We start from the raw sequence: 20,717 nt of genomic DNA, 5'->3' as shown, positions 1-20,717 counted from the left end.
TAACGGCCACACCCCCCAGGACGGACAGCCTGTTCGCTGGCCCCATTTTTCAGATGAGAAAACTGAGGCAGCTTGCCCAGGAAGTTCAGAGCCAGACTCTCACCCTGGGCAGGCTGATGCCCGAGGGCTTTATACGGGGTGGGGCGAGTCCAGTGGAGAAGGGGGCGGCACCCAGTGCCCCGAGGGTGTCCTTCTGCACTTCAAGGGCCACCTGCCTAGGAGAAAAGGCCGGGTTGGCTGGATCGGGGGCCTTTGGGTCCTCTATTTACTGACTGAGCCCCCGCCCCCGGGAAGGGGGGCGCCTGACACCGCCACCCCCCGCGGCGGGGTCCCTTTAAGGCCGCCGTGGGTCTGGTGCAAGTTCATTCATCCAGGGGCCCCTGCTGACTCACGCTTATGAAAGTGGTTTTCCTGGCCCCGCCCCCGCCCGCCTCCTCCGGGGCCGTGAAATACCCCGGCCTCCCCGCCTCGCACAGCCTCCTCGGTCCCCTCGGGGAGACGGCCACTTGCTCCGCGGTGGCCCCGAGAGCCGGCCCTCCCGGCGCGCGCCAGGCCAGGCTCGCCGCGCCCCCGCGCTGGTCAGGTGAGTGGCCTGAGCGGGGCGGGCGCTGTGGGGGAGAAACGGGGGGCGGGGGGCCCCGCGGGCCGGGCCGGACGCTCTTCTGCCGCGCGCGCCGCCGCCGCGGTCCCCAGGTGCCCGGCCCCCTCGGCCGCCGCCGCCCCGGCCCACGTGACGCCGCTCGCCGCAGGGAAGGGAGGTGTGGCCGCCCCGGCGCGCTGCCCGCCGCCCGGCCCCTGGGTCCTGCAGCCGGGCGGGGAGCGCCTCTCGGCCCCGCACCCTGCGTCCCGGGCACTTGGCGCCTGACAGGCTTGGGGTGCTGAGCACGGGGCGGGGCTGCTCCAGGTCGGGGAGGCCCAGGAGGGAGGGGGCGCACCCCGCTGGGCCCCGGGGCTGCGGGCAGGTAGCGCTCGTGTCCACGGACCCTCCTCCCCCGCACCCTGCTTCAGCCTCACGTCCCTGTCTTGGTGGCACTGTTCCCACGGGCTTTTCCTCCGGGGGACCTTGCCCGTCTTCCGACGGTCGGCGGCAAGACTTGAACTCGTTGGCAGCGTCTGGGAGGTTCCTGGGCAAGAAGCCACCTCCCTCCCGACCCTGGTCTCTCCCTCCCGCCCCAGGGTTAAGAAGGCCTTAAGAAGGCCCTCTGGGTGGGCTGGGCCTGGGGGAGATCCAAAGTCAAGTGAGCAGAGGGCCACCAGCAGTGCCCGGTAGATGCAGCCGTGCAGGTGTCCCGGAGGCTCAGAGCAGTTCCAGCCCCAGGAACACTAGAAACGCCGGTGCTGCAGACGTCAAGGAAACGTCCGTCGTTGATGGCGGCCCATGTTCCCATTTTTGCTTTGCTTATTTGCTTCTGTGAATGACAGACTCTCCCGGGAGCTGTTTGCAGCTGGCACTTGCTGTCCTCAGGAGGGACTCGAGCAAAAAGTGAACATTAAAAGTGGGCCGTTGCAGCACCACAAAACTAAAACGCATAAATGAAAATGAAAATAGTTTCAGATCGTCTGCTGTCCCTTGGCAGCGTGTGTGGTCTTCCAAGGTAATGAGAGTTCTCAGCTGCTCCGGACGCTGCACAGGAAGTGACCTCGGGGTGGTGACCTCATGTATGTGGCATCTGGAGGCTTCTGGAAGGGAGCACTGAACTTGGAGCCCAAAAGCTCTGATGGGAAATGGGTCCCTCCACCTTCCCGGAAGCAGGATAAGAGGCGAACCAAGGGCTCCTAGGAGTGCCTCTTGCCCCTGTGGGTTGGGGGAGAAGAAGGTCAAAGGGACAAGAGGGGTGAAGGGCGTGGCCCAGCATGGGCGTGCTCATTCTGGGGGGCCATGGGGACTCCTCATGGACTCAAACCCCAGGGGTCAAACTCTAGATCTGTCACCCACTGGCTCTATGACCTCGGGGGCATGGCTTCACCACCTTGAGCCTCAGTCTTCACATCAGTGAAGTGGGTTGCCATGAGAATTAAAGTTGTAAGGCATATGGAGCTCTCAGCAAGGACATCGCGTGGGTCCCCATTGCTGTCATTCCTGGAGACAGGAGAGATGAGGGGTGCGGACCTGGGGCTGTTTGGAGGTTCTAGGAGAGTGTGCTGGGGAATTGCCATCCTGCTCCCCACGGCGTCTGGCGGAAGCTGTCACACCCTGTCACTCTGCACTCTGGAGCCCAGCTCCATGACCTCAGCCGCTCTATCTGTAATATGGGAGCGATTGGAAGGGTACACAGTTAAATAAGGGTTAAATGAGTTAACGTGTGTGAAGTGGTTAGAACATGTTTGGCACCTAGCCAGCTCGACATAGACCTGCGCAAACGTTAGCCATTTGTGTGGGAGGTGGTGGTAATGGTGGGGGGGCGCCCCCCCAGGCCCTCTCCCCGGGCAGACAGCTCGGCCCCTGCAGAGAACCCTGTGTGGAGAAGGCCGCGCAGTCCCTGCTGCCATCTTCCATCCCCAGGGGCCCCGGGGTCCAGCGGCGGGGGGACTTTTCCCAGGATGATGGTGTCCTTGACATGCCACGTGACGTGACACTTCCTGCCATGGGTCCTTCGCCGCTGAATCCCCCTTTCCTCACCCGCCGGCCGAGGTGACATGGCTCCCCTCTCAGGGTCATCAGATCCAGTGCCATCACTTAGGTGCAAGCCATTCACTAAAGTGCGGGAGAAGGTCTGTTGTTGTCCCCGGGGGAGCAACACTGGGTTTCTCACCGGCCTGTTGCTTGGGGCGGGGGGGATCTTCCTTTCCATCTGCTCCAGGTGGATGCTGGTGTGTCCGTCCCTCTGCACATGTGGAGGTCGTATTCTGGCCCCGGCCATGTTTTGTCACCAGTCAAGATTTTTTCTTCCAAGTGTGAATTGGTTGCCCACTTTTCCAAATCTGAGAATGCACATCAAAATCCAGATTTCTGCCTTGTCCAGAAGACTTCTGCGGGCAGTGACCCTGGGCCCCCATCCCTGGCTGCTCAGGGGTTGGGGGGACACGTGATAGCCCACTCACTCTTGTACGCGTGTGTGTGAGCTCCGGGTCTCACTGGGGCAGGCCGGTGGCACGCGCAGTGCACACACAGGGAAAGACTCGGCACCGGTTTCAAAGCCAACGTTGTGACACTGAGCGACTGTGCGCCCTCTCTGGGCTCGGGTGACACATCTGTGACCTGGGTTCGTAACCGACAGGGCTTCCTGCGTGCGGCCGCGCGAGGAGTAGCTAGGTCCATGCTAAAGGCCACACACTCCTCACACGCTCCGTTGTCTTGTGGCCCCCAGGACAGCAGCGTGCGGGCAGCGGGTGAGGTCGGAGGCCCCCTTAGCTGGGTCTGGGGGAGGTGGAGCAGGGGGGTCTGGACGCTCCCTCCCTCTGGTACCTGCCCCCCCCAGGAACTGGGTTTAGGTCCCTATGGGTGATGCGCTGCAGGCCTGTGGCCAGCAGGGGGCGTAGGTGTTCCAGAAACCGGCAAGTTTACTGGCATTTTCCCCAACCCCAGTGACTTCCGCTTGCCAAGCTTCAAGGCCACCTGTTCCGTCTGAGCCGCTGGAGCTGGCAGTGGGCTCCGGTCCGTGCCCAGTGGCATATTCGCTCCAGCCAGTGCTTCACGGAGATTACCTCCCTGTGTCCCCCCAGCAACCCAACAGGGTAGAAACTTATTATTCACATTTTCTAGATGAGGAATCAGACCCAGAGAGGTCCAGGAATGGGCCTGTGGTCACCAGTTAGGAAGCACCTTGCTGGGCAATGGTTCCAAAGGCCACCGGCTGCACCGGAGACCTGAGGGCTGGATTGTGGGGTGGGGACTGTGGAGGTCACAGAAGTGCTGGGCAGGGCTTGCTGCGGGAGAGGGGAGGGCTTACAGAGGATGGCCCATAAGCTGGGGGTATTGTCACTGTCTGCTGGTGAAATGGGGAGAGAGGGGTGAGGCTCAGAGCTGGAGGTCACTGGGCTGGAGGAGGGGACCCTGCCTGGTGGGGTGGGAGGGGAGGCGGTTTGTTTGGACTGGGACAGGTGTGGGAAGGAGAGAAAGAACAGGGGAGTGGCATCCCGATAGGCCTCAGCGAGGACCTTGGACTTGACCCTGAGAGCCACAGGACAACACCCCGTAGCCGGGAAGGGAGTGCATGACACCCCAGGCTCACGGAGTAGCCCTTCCTCCCTGCTTGCCCTCAGGTCAGCCGCCAGCCGCGAGCCCCCCACCAGCCCCAGCCATGAGCAGCTGGAGAAAGGACCCCCTCGGCGGTGGCAGCTCAGAGCCCCTCACAGTCGTCATCATCGGTGAGTGCATCCGGGAGGACGGGCTGCGCCGAGCCCCGGGGGTGGGAGGTCGGGAGCCAGGCAGGCCCAGGCCCGGCATTTCTTTACAAAAGTTGTCTTCAAAATTGGCTGTTGAGCATTCAGGACATGCCCGGTGCTAGCAGTTTGCAAAATGTCATTCCCCGTGATCCCTCCAAGAACCCCCGAAGCCGGAGCAGAACTGTCCACTGAGGCTGCCCAGCAAGGGCAGGGGGGCCTGGCCCTAAGCCTGCGAGGGCTACTGTGTTTACGTTGTACCCGGCACGGAGCTCGGGGCCACGTGAGGCAGACTCGGCCGAAGCACGTGGTTCCTGTCCTCCGGTCTGCAGAATGGGCACAGACAGTCCCTCCCCGATTCAAAGGCCATTTCTGTAAATCAGAAACAGCTGAACATCGGAGACTGCACGTGGTTTGTCCTAAGGGCATGGTGCATGTGGTGATATTCTGCACAGCACAAGATAAGAAGGGGGGGGACAGATAAGGAGAGAAGCAGTGTCACGGGGGTAAATGCCCAAGAAGCGCCACACATGAGCAGTGTGACTCATCCAGGCTTGGGGACTGGAAGCACTGTGGGGGTGCTGTACCTCTCCTTAGCCTCTCTGCCCAGCTCGCCCCACCCCCACCCCCACCCAGAGCCCAGGAATCTATCCTGTTAAGATCTTTCTTGTCTGTCTGACCAGCCACACAGCTCTGGGAGGACAGGACGAGTTCTTAGTGATCTTATAATCTGTCGTGTTGCTTTGTGACCACAAGCAAGTTACTTAACCTCTCTGAGCCCCAGCTTCCTCCAGTATGAAGGGGAAAAAGGACAGCCAGCACCTTGCTAATGTTACCAGGGGACACAAGGGGCTATTGCACATCAGGGCTTCGTGCAGGGCCTGGTCCAGCAGCAGCATCTGTCACATCTTACTGTTTCGTTCTTAAGATCCCTTGACATCTAGCAGGCACTCCGTAAACGTCCGTGGTTGTCACCTGCATCGCCCTGTTGTTAAAGGAGCACCCAGGAGGCTCTCAGCAATGGTCCCTTACTTTGTCACTGTTAGTACGCACAGTGCCCGGCCCGTGCTAAGGACTCACTGTTTTATGTTTATGAATAAAGAGCAAATCAATGAACCAGACAGGTCAAGACCAAAGCCCTCCAAGCCAGTGGTCTGCTGCCCCTAAGAGCCCTGCCCTCTGCCCCCACCCTCCCTCCTCAGGCAATGGTCCCTCGGGCATCTGTCTGTCCTACCTGCTGTCGGGCTACACCCCCTATGTGAAACCGGACGCCGAGCACCCACACCCACTACTGCAGAGGAAGCTCGCCGAGTCCCCAGGGGTCTCCATCCTGGACCAGGTGGGTCAGAGCTCTGGGCACGGGGCAGGGGACACTCCCCGCCCCCCAGGGAACTGGGGCAAAAATAGATGCATCTGTGAGGCCCATGAGGGGCCGCAGCGTCAGTCATGACATCAGTTGTCACAACTGGAGCAATGGCACTCCTGGCTCCCAGGGTCGCGGCCAGGGAGGCCATTTAACCCCCTACAGTACAAGAACAGTGCTGCCCCCTCCCCCTGCTCCCACCGAAGCACAAGCCGCCCCAAACATCAGCAGTACCGAAGTTGAAAATCCTGCCTCAGTCATTCAGCTCACTAGCCCCTGCCCAAGAGGGCACACCAGACCTTCACCCATGCCCCTCGCCTTCCGGAAGGCCACTCATTGCCCCCCCCCCCCGACTTCCGGTATCAGCCATCCTCCTAGCTCCCTCCCCCTCAAAAGCTGGCTGATAAGGAAGGAAGGGTCTAGATCAGCATTTCTCAGAATGCCTTCTACGGGACATTAGTTCCTCAGAGAAAATATTCCTACTCCAGGAAGTCTGAGAGATACTGGGTTTGGCAAAACTAAACAGGTAAATGCAGCTGCGGGACTTGTCAGAGCCTTTACCATGTTGATGTGCATTATCTTCTGTGACGCAGCATTTTCCAAGCCTGTGTGGCCACCCTGATATGAGGGTGGGGATGCAGGCCTGGGCAGCCTTCTTCCAGTGCCGCTCTGACCTATGCACCCCCTCCAGGACCTGGATTACCTGTCTGAAGGCCTCGAAGGCCGGAGCCAAAGCCCTGTGGCCCTGCTCTTTGATGCCCTCCTGCGCCCAGACACAGACTTTGGGGGAAACCTGGAGTCCGTTCTCACCTGGAAGCACCAGAAGGAGCGAGCCATCCCCCATGTGGTCCTCGGCCGGAACCTGCCCGGGGGAGCCTGGCATGTGAGTGGGAGCTGGGAGAGGGTGAGAAGGGTTTTGGGCCGAATCTGCCCGAGGTCTTGGAGAGACTCCCTCCTGAAAGTTAGGGCTCCCCCATTCCCGGCCTCTCCCTTCCCCCACGTTCCCGCTCTCCCAGCCCTCCTCTCCCTCCTCCCCTCCTGCGCCCACCCCAGCGAAGGCCTCCCATGCCCTCCCTCCCTACTGGCTTGGGGGCTCGGAGAGGCCTGGACCAAAGGACTCCTTTCGCACACAGTCCATTGAAGGCTCCATGGTGACGCTTAGCCAAGGCCAGTGGATGGGACTCCCGGACCTGCAGGTGAAGGAGTGGATGCGTAGGAAGCGAAGGTGAGGCGGCTCGGGAGAGCCCAGGGAGGGTGGGGGTGACTGGGCCTCCCCCGGACGTCGAGCCCAGTAGCCAGAGGTATAAGGGTTCTGCGTTTCCGCTAGCCTGCCCCTCCTCTTACTTCAGGACGAGAAACTGAGGTTCGGGTGGGGAAAGACTTGCCCAGGACCACAGGGGGCTGGGCTCACCCCAAGACTCCCTGCCAGTGCTCCCGCCGCCTGATGGACAAACTGCCCCCGCCCCGACATGGCCCCTGGGAGCATCTCAGCCCCTAAGAGATACTGACATGACAGCTGGCCCTTCCCACCACTCAAGCCTGGCTTGCAATAATTTCTTTACTTCAAGGTCAGCGAGTAGGATGCACTTCCTTTTTGAAATGCTCTTGTAAGAGAAACTTGACCACACATAGACAAGGAAGACAGCTCAGCCCAACCCGACGCCTCTACATTGCTCTTCCGTTCGGGGGTGCTTCCTCCGTCTTCTTTCCGGCTCCATCATGACCCCACAACTCCCACCCATCTGGCTGTCCTGGGGAAACAGCTCAGTCACTGAGCAGATGAATTCCAGCCCTGCTCATCCCCGGAATCGAGGCACCACATTGCCCAGTGCTCCGGGGGGTGGGGGTTGGCAAACAGGGGATCGCCACTCGGGTGGTGGCTGACCTTGTGTGACGCTCTGTTCCCTCCGACCCCCAAGGGCCATGACAGGGGCCTGTTGTCCCCACGCCACAACTCAGTTTCAGAAAGACTCTGTGTTCCTGCAGATCTGGTACAAAGATATCCAGAGAGAGAGAGAGAGACAAGGACTTCAATTTTAACTCTAGACATACCCTTTTATATTCTACTTTTAAGGACAGGATATGGCATAAGGATGTCAGGTGGTGAAGACTGTGTTTGCCATCCTCCTTTTACCTGACTGCTTAATATTCCCCATTCAGCAGATCTCGCCCCTCTCTTCTTAGGGGCAGGGCCACGCCCACAAGGGCCACGCCCCCTGCCCTCCAGGGCTCTCAAGCCCCGCCCAGTCCTGGGGCTTTCCTCCTTTCCAACCAGCCCTTCTTAGAAAGAACAGTTTGTAGCATCTTAGGACCATTCTCTGGAACAGTTTTTACTCAGAAGGGGAAGTGACAAACCCACAGACCCCAGAGTTCCAGTTTCAGAAGCAGACTGGCGGGCTGGGGAGCACGGGGCCGTGGGGGATGCCGTGTGAGCTGGCCCTACCACGGGGCCTGGTGGGTGTCACCTAGGATCCTCCATTATTTTGGTTTGGGTGGGGGGAGGGGGGAGGAGCAGAGGCAGAGGGACAAGCAGACTCTGTGCAGAGTGCAGAGTCCAACGCGAGGCTCGATCTCACCATAGAGAGCAGGACCTGAGCCAAAACCAAGAGTCAGACCCTCAACCAGCTGCGCCCCCCAGGCGCCCCTCGTAGGATTCTCCTTCAGCGAGTTCCTCCTGAACAACCTGTCCGCAGCTGGAGAACGTAACCCACCTGCGGCCACACAGGCGGACGGCGGAGCTGGGATGGTGCCCAAGCCTTTAGCTCAGGCGCCCGGTGACACTGGCCATGCGGTCCTTGCCCCCGCAGGGGAGGCAGTGAAAGCGAAAGCAAGAGGAACAACACTGGCGATAAAACAGCCTCTGCCCTTGCGGGGCGTGGAGGGGGGGGGGACTCTGCCAAGGGCTTTGCAGGGGCTGCTTTTAAATTAATGTGTTTAGTGAAGTCCAGGAAGTGTGCCCCACTCCAGCGGGCGGGTAGAATGTCTGCAGGAGCTCACACCTGCACGGCAGCTGCCCAGAACCAAGAGCCAGACGCCCCCAGCCCCAGGAGCCCCCCTCGCACCCGCCCCCAGCACAGCCCCCTTCCTCCTGCCTGCGGCCGGCCACTCTGTCACCTCTAACTCCGCGCGTCAGCTTCCTGGACTCGACAGGAACAGGATCCTCGCAGCTTTCCGTAGCTCAGTGTTCAGCCCTGGGAGCAGGGGTGACTGTCCCCTGCCGCTCACCACCGGGCAGGTTCTGTTCTGAGGTCCCCGTTCACATCACTAGCCGACCCTCTCGGCCACCACAGGAAGTAGTTCCATCGCCGCCATCATCCCCGCTGCACAAATGAGGAAACTGAGGCATGGAGCGTATCAGGCACGTAGCTCACCAGCCGCGGAGTCAGGATTTGAACCCAGGCCACCCGCTTCTGGAGGCCACACTCTCCCCCCGCCCCACCCTGATGAGGTACCCGAACTAGCTCCGTGTTACACATGAGGAGCTGGAGGCTCCGAGGGGGTAAACCGAGTCCCACAGCAGGGGAGGCAGAGCCACCATCCAGCTCCGGGGCCCACCGCCGGCCTGGTCGCCCCGTCGCACCTGACGGCTCCCACGCCCCCGTCAGCTGTCTGACACCCTCCCTCCCCCACCCTCCCTTCCAGAGGTCTTCGCAACAGCCGGGCCACAGCTGGGGACATCGCTCACTACTACAGGGACTACGTGACCAAGAAGGGCCTGGGCCACAACTTCGTGTCCGGTGCCGTCGTCACAGCCGTGGAGTGGGGGACGCCTGAGTCCAGCGGCTCCGGGGTCCGGGAGCCCGGCCCCCTCTTCCGGGTGAGCGGCTTCCTGACCACCGAGGACCAGAGCCGGCAGCCTTTCTCCCTGTGCGCCCGCAACGTGGTGCTGGCCACAGGCTCGTCGGACAGCCCGGCCCGGCTGGGCATCCCCGGGGAGGCCCTGCCCTTCGTCCACTACGAGCTTTCGGCCCTGGAGGCAGCCACGCGGGCGGGCACAGTGAGCCCAGGCTCGGACCCCGTCCTCATCGTGGGCGCGGGGCTGTCGGCCGCTGACGCGGTCCTCTACGCCCGCCACTACAACATCCCCGTGATCCATGCCTTCCGCCGGGCCGTGGACGACCCCGGCCTGGTCTTCAACCAGCTGCCCAAGATGCTGTACCCCGAGTACCACAAGGTGTACCAGATGCTGCGGGAGCGGTCTGTCCTGTCGCCCGGCCCCTACGAGGGCTACCGCAGCCTCCCCGAGCACCGGCTGGTGCTCCTCAAGGAGGACCGCCAGGCCGTGCTGCAGGACCCCGGGGGGCTCCAGAAGGTCTTCGGGGTTGCCCTGGTGCTCGTGCTCATCGGCTCCCACCCCGACCTCTCCTTCCTCCCCGCGGCGGGCGCAAACCTGGCCGTGGACCCTGACCAGCCCTTGAGCGCCAAAAGGAACCCCATCGATGTGGACCCTTTCACATACCAGAGCACCCACCAGGAGGGCCTGTATGCTGTGGGGCCGCTGGCAGGGGACAACTTTGTGCGTTTCGTGCAGGGTGGGGCCCTGGCCGTGGCCAACTCCCTGCTGAGGAAGGAGGCCAGGAAGCCACCCTAACGCCTGGCCTGGCCTCCTTGTACCCAGGCCCTAATGAGGAAGGGGGGTTCCGACAGCCCTGCTGGACACCCCAGCGAGGGACGGGATCCTCTCCTGGCGGGAGACAGGAGGGGCCCTGAGCCCAGGCAGCAGCCTCTCGGACGAAGACGAGCAGGGAACCCAGGCTGCCTGGACTGGGACTAGTGCCCAGAGTGGGAGCAGAGGCCGCAGGCCAGGGTAGGCTGTGATTTGGGGAGAAAGCTGCTGGTGCGCCAGCTGAGCACTGAGCCAAGAGGACTCCAGGCCCTACTCCTTCCAGAATCGGGTCCCAATTAAACCCAGTACCTGCCTCCACTCCTGTGTCTGCAGATTCTGTGCATGGGGAAGGGGCTGGGTGCCCCACGGGGGGGGGGGGGTAGGGGGGGAAGCACAGGGCCGTGTGGGAGAGCCTTGGGCTGGGGAGCTGTGTGACAAGGGATGGTGCCCTAAGTCGGGGCACAGCTGTGTTAGGGAACTGAGGGGAGGGTGTGGGGGGGGAGTGTTTCCATAGCCCCTGCCCACCCCTCCTTCCACTCTCTCAACTGAAGAATCACTTGGTACAGGCGGTCTCTTCTGCCAGGAGCCCCTCCATTACCCCCAGGGCAACCCCCTGGTCGGGGCCCAAAGTTCATGGCTATTAATGGCTCGTGTATCTGTGCAATCACTCCAGTATCTGTCTCTGCCCGCTTGGATCTAGGTGCCAGGAGGCCAAGGACACCCCCACCCCCACCCCAGTCCCATTAGTGCAGCCCATCGCCTAGCACGGGCCTTAACACGTCCTTTGGACAGATAGACGATGGGCGGATAGGGTGCGAGGGGAAGAGGGTGTTCTGGGCCACCAGTCTGGGCGCTGGTGGGGGAGGTTTGAGGGGGCCCGCGGGCCGGCAGGAGTGGTGGGGGAGGCCCAGCGCGTGGGCACGGGTCCCCGGAGCCGCAGCCAGCAGAGGGCGCTCCGGGCTCGCCGGACACCTGCGCTCCGGCCCTTGCGTCGGCGCCACGGGTGGGGTGGGGGAACCTTCGGGAGGGGGGCAGCGGGAGACTTTCGGGGGGCGGCCCCCAGGGAGCCCCCGGCTGCGCGGCCGGACGCCCACCGACCCCACGCCTCCTGGGCAGCCCCTGCAGTGGCCAGGCTGGGGTCCAGCCCCCAGCACCGCGCCCCCGCGGTTCGCCCCCCGCCGCCGCGCCCGGCTGCCGGGGCCGGGGTGGGGGGGAGCGGTGGACACGAGGCACGTGGCTCGGGGTCCAGGCGGAGCGCCCCCCCTTCCCCCGTCCCCCGGCGCCGGCCCGTCCCCGCGGTGGCCGCGGCCGCGGGGCAGAAGGAGGGAGGGCGGGGCGGCGCGGGCGGCGGCGGCGGCGGCGGCGGGGAGGGGTCGCGCGGGGGCGGGCCGCGGGCCGGGCGGGGGTCGGCGGGCTTCCGGGCGGCGGCGGCGGCGGGCGCGGCGCGATGTGCGAGCGGGCGGCGCGCCTGTGCAGGGCCGGCGCGCACAGGCTGCTCCGGGAGCCGCCGCCGCAGGGCCGGGCGCTAGGCGGGCTGCTGCGCTGGGTGGGCGCCAGGATGGGCGAGCCCCGGGCGCCGCTGGCCCCCGACGCCCCCGACGCCCCCGACGCCCCCGCTGCGGACCCCGGCCCGGGGCCCGGCTCGCCGCGCGGGGGCACCGCCGTCATCCTGGACGTGAGTACGCGCCGGCCGGGACCCCAGCCCCCTCCTCCCCCCACCCCCGGGCGCTCCCGACGCCGCCCTCCTGCGCCCCCGCCGGGACCCGCGAGGCCCCCTCCTCCCCGGGCGGGGGACCCCCGGCCCTTTCCCCCTCGGCGGCCCGGAGTGGGACCCGCACCCGGCCCCTCCGCGTCCCAGAGAGCGACCCCAGCCCCAGCGAGTTCCAGACGGTCTCCATCCCAGTCTAGCCTCCTCCCCGGACCACGACGGTCCTCCTCTTCCCACCCCCTCCCTCCATTTCTCGGGATCCCCACCTTCTCGGAGCCGGAGCCGGGACCCTGGAGTCCTTGGACCCGGCCACCGCCCCCCTACTTTTGTGATGGCTACACCCTTACCCTTTCCCCAGCCCTGTACCTCACCCTTTACCCTCATCCCTGTCGGGGCGCGAGCCCCTGCCGCCTCCGGCCCCCTCCTCTCCATCCCGATGCCTGCCTGAATCCATACTTTTCTGAACCCCCCCCCCCGCGCTCCTTCCAGGCTCCGGTGCCCCTTCTCTCATCCCGGGCAGAGACCATGAGCCCGGATTTTCTCATCCCCCATAGCCCCTTTCCACCCCAGGCACCGGCGGCTCTGTGACAGTGAAGCCCCCTCCCCACCTGTGTCTTCTCTCCTTCAGGAGAGGCGGGGCCGCCCCCATCTGCTCTGAGCCTGGACCCCTCTGGGCTCCCCCCAGCCCCCACCCCCACCTCCACTAGGAGCCCCCTCTGTTCTCCATTCCTTCCATACCCTCGACTCAAAGCTCCCCCCCATCCCCTCCCTGATCCAAAGCACCCACCTCTGGGAAGCCCACCTCACCCTCCCACCCACTCCCCAGGAGTAGGAGGGAGATTCTACAGGAGGGACTGCTGGGGGGTGGGTGGGAGACGTGCTCTGTAGAGCGGGGGAGAAGCGGAGGGGGCTTGGTTCCCGGCACCACCCCCACCTCCTCACAGCACAGCCGTAGGTTGTGCCTGTGCCCCTGAGGGTCCTGTACCCCGTGGGTTCGGGGGAGAGTTGTGTCTGTGTGTTGGATCCTTGGGGGGAGCGTGGATCTCCTCTCCCCTTCCCTTCTTCCCTCCTGGAACCCACAGTTGGCTCTGTGCAGAGGGGGCTGGGCAGGGCAGGGGGAGCTGTCCTGTGGGTGCTTGTGGTTGCCTGCGGACACGCGCGTGCTTGCACAAGCGCGCGCGTACACACACACGCACACACACACGCATAGCCGCCCTCTCTCCAGACCCCAGCGTAGTTCAGGGGAGAGCCCTGTCCAGACCCTCCCCGTTCCTAAGTGTACAGGCAGCGGGCCCCGGGGTCCTCGTCATGCTGGTGTGTGTGGGCTCCGAGCCTCCATTTCCTCCTCTGGGAGACCGAGTGGTGCGTGGGGGTGGGGAGCGGAGTCCTGGAGCCCCGTCACGTGGTCTGCTTCGCTTCGGTTGCTTGGTTGTCGTGGCCATCCTGGGCCGCTGAGGGTGGGACCCTGGCCTCGGGGCAACTTTGCTCTTCCGAGTGGGGGGGGGGCTCTGGTCCTTGCTCCCCCTCCCACCCCAGCCACGGGGGCTCCCGCTCAGGTACCCCAGCGCAGGGTTTCAGCTGGGGGAAGGGGGTGATGTCTGAGAAGCCTTCCTGAGCTGCGGCTTCAGTGTGTCACAGTCTCAGGTGCTTGGCGGGGGGGAGTGACATCTGTCCTTGGCCCCAGGGCCAGAACCAGAGGTGGGATGGATGGTCAGAGGCAGTGATGCCTCCCCCTGCTCCTTCCACCAGCATGGCTCACCTCGTCCTGCAAATACCAGGTCACAGCTCAGCCTTGGAGGGGTGGGTGGCTGTCAGCTCCCCCCTCCCCTCCCCCTGCAGCCACAACCTCACATCTGCAGCTGGGGTGCCGAGCTCTGGGTGGCCTGCTTCCACCCACTCCCCCACCCGGAAGACACTCCAGTGCCAGCCCCCGGCTGGTCCTCGAGGTTCCCTTAGCAGACATCTCTGTTGGGACCTAACTGACGGGGTTCCGGGAGGGGCGCAGCGGCCGCGTCCCCGGGCCACGGATGCCGAGAGTGGGACGGCGCGTAGCTCGGTGGGTGCGGCGGCGTGGACAGCCGTCTCTGGAAGCACACCCGCAAGCATGTGGCTGGGTGTGAGTCTGCGTGTCCACGTGTGTGCGCGCATGGCTGCCAGTGTGGCCGTGGGCAGGCTGGCGGCCCAGAAGGAGAGTAGGCGCTGCTTCCTCGCGGGCGGCTGGGAGGGCTCTGCCTCGAGCGTCCCTCCTGCCCCGGAGCCCAGCTGGGGTCTTCTCCTGGGGGAGGGGCTGCTCTGCTTCCCAGCACCCCCCCCCCACACCCCCGGGAGTGGGATCCCAGGATGAGTCAGAAGCCACTGGAGGGCGTCTGCCCCTCTGGGGCCCCAGTTGACCGTACTTCTCTTCTCTGCAGATTTTCCGCCGGGCTGACAAAAATGGTGAGTTTCCCTCCCAGACTGTCCCCTGAATGAGGCCCTAGCTCTTTCTGTCCTGATGCTTCAGGGGAAGGGACCACGGGTGGGGGCATGAACAGCCTTGCACCTAGAAGTTCAAAGTACAGGATGCTGAAGTCGGAAGGCCGCGACCCAGCGCTGCCCCGTGCCTCAGTTTCCCTGTCTATACAGTGGAATTCCCCTGGTTCATACTTAGTAGGGATGCCACAGGGATTCAGGGAGTTGGTGTCTGTGATGCCCGGGTGTTCTGCGTATTATAAGTGCTTGGGGAGCGTCAGCCTTCATACAGCTGGGAGGGACCAGAGCCGCCCAGGGAGGGGGTGCCCAGCGACCACCCTTTAAGGGGGCCCCCAGCCTCCCTCCAGGACCTGGCACATGTCTTCCTCGCCGCGACCTGGTGCCCTCAGTGCTGTTGCTCCTATTCTGACAATTCCATAGCGGCCCAGAGAGGTTAAGTGACTTGCTCAGGGTCGCCCAGCCGCATGAAGACGGTCGAGCTTGTGCTGCGACACCAGGACTTTTCCCCACGTCAGGTGTCCTCCCCAGCGAGGTGAGGGGCACATTGTCGGGGCCCGTGGATTCTGACACTGCACTTCTCCTGACTTCTTAGAAAGGCTTTCCAGTACATGAGGGAGGTGGGGGCCTGAAAAGGACCAGGTTTCCCAAGGGACACCTGAGCCTCACAGCTGCAACAAAGAGCAGCACAACTTCACAGAAACACCTTCATCCTTATTCCCAGGGCCAGCGCCACGCTCCGTGGCCTTTAGGTAACACGTAGTCCCTCTGCAGGCCTCAGCTTCCACATCTCTAAAGTGGGCTGATTGGTTACTCTTAACTTGCCTGCAGCCTTGGCCATCGGGAAAGTGCAGGGAAGAGACGTGGGAAGGGTGGGGAGCAGGGGGTCCTCGGGCCCCAGTGCCTGCCCCGCGTGGGCTGGAATTGCCCGCTCTGGTCCGGTGCCCCGCACTCCCTCCCTCCCTGACCCATCCCCTCCCTGGTATTGGGGTGGAATGAGAGGCCTTGGGGGAGGGCCTTGCGCATGTCTGGACTAGAAGCCAGGGCCCAGGGGTCTCCATCCCCTGCCCCCTGGCGTGATGATGGTCCCTCCCAGGCCTCTTGGGACACGGGACTCCCCTGGAGCAGGGGGGATGGATAGGGATGCAGGGGCCCTGCAGTGACCTCCAGAAGTGCTGTGGCACCTGGGCCCAGACAGCCTCCGCGGTTCAGCGGGGTGGAGGGGCTCGATCCAGGACCCAGATGCAGGTGTCTCTCTGGCGTCTTCAGTGTGCCGTGGCCTGGGGCCGCGTGCTCACCTTCGCCCATCGTGAGTCCCTGGCTAGTAGGAATGCGGGCTTGTCCCTGCCGTGGGCACACAGTAGGTCTTTGTGATGGTCTGTAGGCTTCGAGGTCACAGGTCTGTTCCCTGCCGAGTGCGGCTGTGCACGGCCATGGGGCGCAGCGGGAGTCTGGCTGCTGGTCTCCCTGCGGGTGGCCATGGCTCTGCGTGGCCATGCCTGCTTCTGTGATGACCGCTGGACACACTGAGTGTGCACGGACCCGTGTGTGTGCACCTGCCTGGGGGGGGGGGGTCGGCACGCCAGCCTCCCTACAGGCCCACATGGGGTCTCCTTCTAGTCGCCTGATGCCCCATGGGAGACCGTGTTTCTGCCCCCTGAGCACAGCAGTGGGGTCCCTCGACATCGCTCTGTGGCCCCCACAGAGGCCGAGCCCATCCCCCTCTGGGGGCCTCAGGTCTTCCCCGCCTCCGCACTGAGGGGTTGTCGCCGGCTTGATGTCGGTCCCAGAGGAGCTTTGGGGCCTGTGAGGAGGTGGAGTCCGTTCTCTGTCACAGTCCTGGCTCTTGTGATCTCAGGCCGGTCACCAAATGCTTGGGGCCTCAGTTTCCCCATCTGTAAGTGGGCCTGACACCCGGACTGCCCTCCGAGGACCCTGGTGGGGCTGTTGCCGGGTCCGGGCATCCAGGCCATGGGGAACCGTGAGGCCGACGCCACCCGTGGGCGTGGACGCCGTGGTTTGCCAACAGGTGTTTGGTTCCCACCCACCCTACCCCGGGAGCTTACCGCCCGGGGGGCTGCCGGTGGCCACCCAGCACCCCCTGTTCCTCGACCTCACCGGGGCTTCACTGCACTTCCGCTGGGATAAGAAGTATCACCCTCTTTTTAGCGATGCCCAAAGCACGGCCCAGAGCACGCGGGTGCAGGACTGCCGATCCCGGGCTGGGGAGCAGCGTGGGCGGCGGGGACCGAGAACACGTTGGTGGGGGGGCCGGGATGAACCCGCAGGGGCGGCCAGAGCCGCAGATGGGACGCACAGGTGGATGCTGGCCCTGCCCCGGGCATCCGCAGGAGCGATGCCTGGGGGTGCAGGGTGGGGTATGGTCTCCCGGGAGAAGCTTCCAGCACTCCAGGGCCAGGTGCTCGGGGTCAGCCTGTGCTGGTGGCTCCCGGGGCGGACGCTTCTTCGTTGAGGCAGACTGATCGTGGCTCCTGCACGGAGGCCGAGGGTCAGGGGTCTGCCCGCAGCCCGGGCATGAGCCTGGGAGGGTGGAGTGTGGTGTCCAGCAGCGCCAGACTGCATTCCTCTCCAGGGACGTGGACACAGGCAGAGTCCTGGCATTTGAAAGGTCACGGTGACAGACGCTGAGCTCATGCTCATTAGCGAAGACACCTGCAAACGGCCAGCTCAGTGTCCTTGCTGGGAGGGGGGTGCCAGGCCCTCTCCTCTGATGGTACAGTGGCCCCGGGCGGGAGCCAGGAGCTGTTCCTTCCCTCATTAGCAGAGCTGGGCTCATTAGGGCTGTGGCAGGACGTTCAAGGTAAATGTCAGCCGAGAAGTCTGTGCCCGGGAGGCCTGGCGGGTGTCTCTCGGCCTGCCCGCCTGAGTGCAGAGTGCACGGAGGAGCCTGGACGGATGGAAGGAGGGGAAGGCAGGGAGATGCCCCCCACACCCTCACGGCCGCACCCGTGGCAGCCATGAGTAGTCAATCCCCGCACGCTTCCCCTCCCCCACAGTGCAGACTTGGCCTTGCCCCTGGGGGGGGCTCTCACCAGAAGACCCTGCCCCTGGCCTAGGGGGAGGCATGGACTTGGGGGGCAGTTGGCTGAGGCTCTAGCTCCAGCTGTGGATCTTTTAGCAGCTCTGGGTCTCGGTTTACCGCTCTGGAAAATGGGAGTCTCGTGAAGACTGAATGGCCCGCGTGTTGGCCGCAGTTCTGCACGGGGCCTCCTTGTTTGTATCCGCTCCGGTGCCAGAGGAAACTTGGAAAGTCTCCTCTTTTTCACAGACTGGAAAGAGCCTCCGTGGGCCGTGGGCCGTGCATCGTTTACAGCTGGTAGCGTGAAGGCCCTTTTATGGTTGCTTTTTTTTCTGTGTGTGTGTGTGTGTGTGTGTGTGTGTGTGTGTGTAAGGGGGTGGGGTGGGGCTTCTCTGCTTTGTTTCGGGGGGAGCTCTTGTTTTTGAAAGCTACAAAGTCGTTTCCCTCTGTGACGCTGAAACTCGAGCCTGGAAGTCAGAGGCAAGCGGGGAGGTTGCCCTTGGCCTAGCGCAGCCCTCCCTCCCGCACAGGCATTTGCTCCTTCTCTCCGGTCTCCTGACGCTTGCAGGCCTGATGGGCCGGAGGGAAGACAGGTGGAGGGAAGCCGTGACAAGGTGCGAGGGTCTCCCTCTGCCGGGCTGGTTTCTGTGCCCTACTTTGAGCCCCTGCAGAGTTTGTGGGAGCAAAGAGAGATCATCCCGGGCCTTTAAAATACAGGAATGGGAGCACCTGGATGGTTCTGTCGGTTAAGCGTCTGACTCTTGATTTTTGCTCGGGTCATGATCTCCGGTTCCTGGGATTGAGGCCCGCTCCGTGGGGGGGTCTGCAGGAGGTGATCTCCCTCCCGACCCGGAAGGGGCATCTTCTCATCCACACAGAGGTGCCACGTGGGCTTGTAGGGGACTTTCATTGCAGACTGGCTGGGAGTAACGGCAGGGGGTCTGTGCCAAGGGGCTGGGGCTTCCCTCTCCCTGACTTGCACAGACACCCCCAGGCATGGCTCCTTTAAGGAGCAACTCGAAGTGGTCTGAGATCGTCCGGGAGGGGGTGGAGATCAGCAACCGTGTGCTTAGGTGGAAGGAAGTTTGGGAGGGGGGAAGCTGGGCCACGGCCTGTCCTAGAGTCACTGGCGTCTGCTGCCACGAACACCCTCCTGTGTGACCGCCTGCCCCCTGCCCACGAGACCTGCCAGTGCTCGGGGGGGGGGTCCTGCGGGCGGAGGGAGAAGAGGTGAGACGGAGGGTGGGGTGGGTGGGACCCGGGGCCGCGGGGCCCCAACCGTCCCAGGCACACACAGGCTGGGCAGTGCCCGCCTGGGGCGTCTTTTCCCTGCGGTTCGGCGTCTTCACGGCTGTTCTCTGGCGGACTGAGAGCCAACTGCCCACCGTGGGCTGCCGTCTCACGTCGGCCAGCATGAAGGTTTGGGCCCCAAGTTTGCCGCGTGGCTGGGGCGGAGCTGAGAGGAAGCGTTTCCTCCCCTGGGTCGGGACCTGGGGCTGCGGTTGGAGATGGTGCCGGTGTCGGGGGAGTGGTGTGGGCGTTTGGAAGCAAGAGAGGAGGGTCCTCAGAGCTCCCTTAGAGGGTACCCACCCCAGCGGCCAGCGAACCGGGGGAGAAGAGGGCCTGGCCCAGAGCAGGTGCTGTTCGTTGAACGTGTCCGTGAACGAGCCCCAGCCCACCGGCTGCCGCTTGCCGACTCTGTTGGCTCGGGGACTCTCTGTAAGTGGGCGCTGATGCGCTTGTTTGGGAATTAGCTGGACGAGGCAGTGATTTTTCTGCGACCTGGAGTTTACTAGTTAATCTGGCCATTCGCTGGGCGGGCGGAGATTCTCCGGCTGGAGCTGATCGGTGGGTTGGGGGATTGTCCGGACGCGGGGCTGTCTCATCTCTCAGACACCGGCCGCCCTCCCTCCCTCCTCCCGTCCCTGCAGACGACGGGAAGCTGTCGCTGGAGGAGTTCCGGCTCTTCTTCGCAGATGGCGTCCTCGACGAGAAGGAGCTGGAGGACCTCTTCCACACGATCGACTCCGACAACACCAAGTGAGCCAGGCCCCCCCGCTGCTGGGCTGGGGCGGCGTGCCGTGTGTCTGGGGGGACCCGTCTTCCTTCCTGGCGAGGCGATCAGTCTCTGTGTCCCGCTCCCCTGGAGGGGCAGGAGACCCGAAACATCCCCGCACCTGCCGACCCACAGGTCAGGTCTGGTGGCCCCCGCTGGCCGGGGTGACCAGGGTGTGGGCACAGGGACGTCGCGTTGGCCGGTTTGTCTGTCCTGGGCACACGTGGCTAAGAAGGAACGGACCCCCGACACTACAGCGTGCCCACATGGTAACGAAAAGGGGACGTTGGCAGTGACCTCCGCCTCCTGCTAACTCAGCCGGCTCTGACCCGGGCACCTCGTGCTCGTCCCCGGTCCCAAGGGGACCTCCGTGACCTGGATCTTCACTGGTCCTGTCTTAAACCAAACCGACCAGATACCAGTCATAGCTCTGACTTGAGCCCCGCTCCTCTCTACCTCATAAACCCCATCATAACCCCCCGAACTTGCATCTCAGAACCAGCCAAAACCTCTGGCCTGACCCATCCCTAAGTCAAGAGCAAAGTGTACGTTCTGCTCACACTCCCGACCCCACCAGCTCACCCTTACCCTGGGACCCCAGGCAGGATGAGGCCCGGCCCCCTTCTCTGCCCCGCGGCCCATCCCCCTCCTCAGGCCCGCGCAGGTCGTGGGGACCAGAGTTCCGGGGGTGCTGCTTGGAGCAGGTTTGCTGAGCCAGCGTCCCCTGAGACAGGCTGGAGGTATCCTGCACAAGGAGCAGCCACCAGGCGTGCCTGCAGGGGACCCAGCACCGTGGTGACCGGACCAGAGGTTGGGGCTGCGAGTATCCTGGGAGGCGCAGGCTGGGGACCAGGGTGGGCAGGTGTCCTTATCTGGGAAAGGCCACGGGAAACAGCTTCCTGCCGCGGCCCCCGTGAAGGGCTTGGTTTCTGCAAACAGATGGAGGTTTCCGAGCACTTCCTGCAGTCCCCCCTTTTGTGTTGGGCCAGCTGGGTAGGGGGAAGGAGGCTTTGGCTGAAATCCTCATTTGAGTACAGTTAAACAGGCTTTCTCTCTGCAGGACTTGCAGAACATTGAATATGGGATGTGAATTGGAGGAATCTCCAAGTCAGGGCTTCCAAAGCCTTGAACCTAGATTTCTTTGGCCGTAGGAGC

At 63.8% G+C, this 20,717-nt stretch overlaps 2 protein-coding genes across 3 annotated transcripts in view; both read left to right on the top strand.

Annotated features, from left to right (window-relative positions):
* Positions 1-480: 480 nt before the first annotated feature.
* OSGIN1 (oxidative stress induced growth inhibitor 1) lies at positions 481-10,610 on the top strand. Its single transcript, XM_080829270.1, has 6 exons — positions 481-583; positions 4,204-4,308; positions 5,526-5,662; positions 6,378-6,569; positions 6,820-6,911; positions 9,329-10,610. Exons 2-6 carry the CDS (start codon positions 4,242-4,244, stop codon positions 10,275-10,277), a joined length of 1,437 nt encoding a protein of 478 aa, XP_080685396.1. The 5' UTR covers positions 481-583; positions 4,204-4,241; the 3' UTR covers positions 10,278-10,610.
* A 1,129-nt stretch (positions 10,611-11,739) lies between these two features.
* NECAB2 (N-terminal EF-hand calcium binding protein 2) overlaps positions 11,740-20,717 on the top strand; it is a gene marked incomplete at its 5' end in the record, with an annotated part of 29,994 nt that continues 21,016 nt past the window's right edge. The window contains 3 exons of one of the 2 annotated variants that reach the window (XM_080829570.1): positions 11,740-11,967; positions 14,412-14,436; positions 19,438-19,546. In XM_080829570.1, coding sequence (XP_080685696.1) covers positions 11,740-11,967; positions 14,412-14,436; positions 19,438-19,546 — 362 coding nt within the window. Of the gene's footprint in view, positions 11,968-14,411; positions 14,437-18,997; positions 19,226-19,437; positions 19,547-20,717 lie in introns of those variants that run through there. The other variant, XM_080829571.1, reaches the window with a different exon arrangement.

The sequence above is a fragment of the Martes martes genome (assembly GCF_963455335.1).
Source record: "Martes martes genome assembly, chromosome: 17".
Lineage (NCBI taxonomy): Eukaryota > Metazoa > Chordata > Mammalia > Carnivora > Mustelidae > Martes > Martes martes.
Note: the sequence above shows the minus strand (reverse complement) of the source record. Positions and strands in the feature narration are given on the sequence as shown.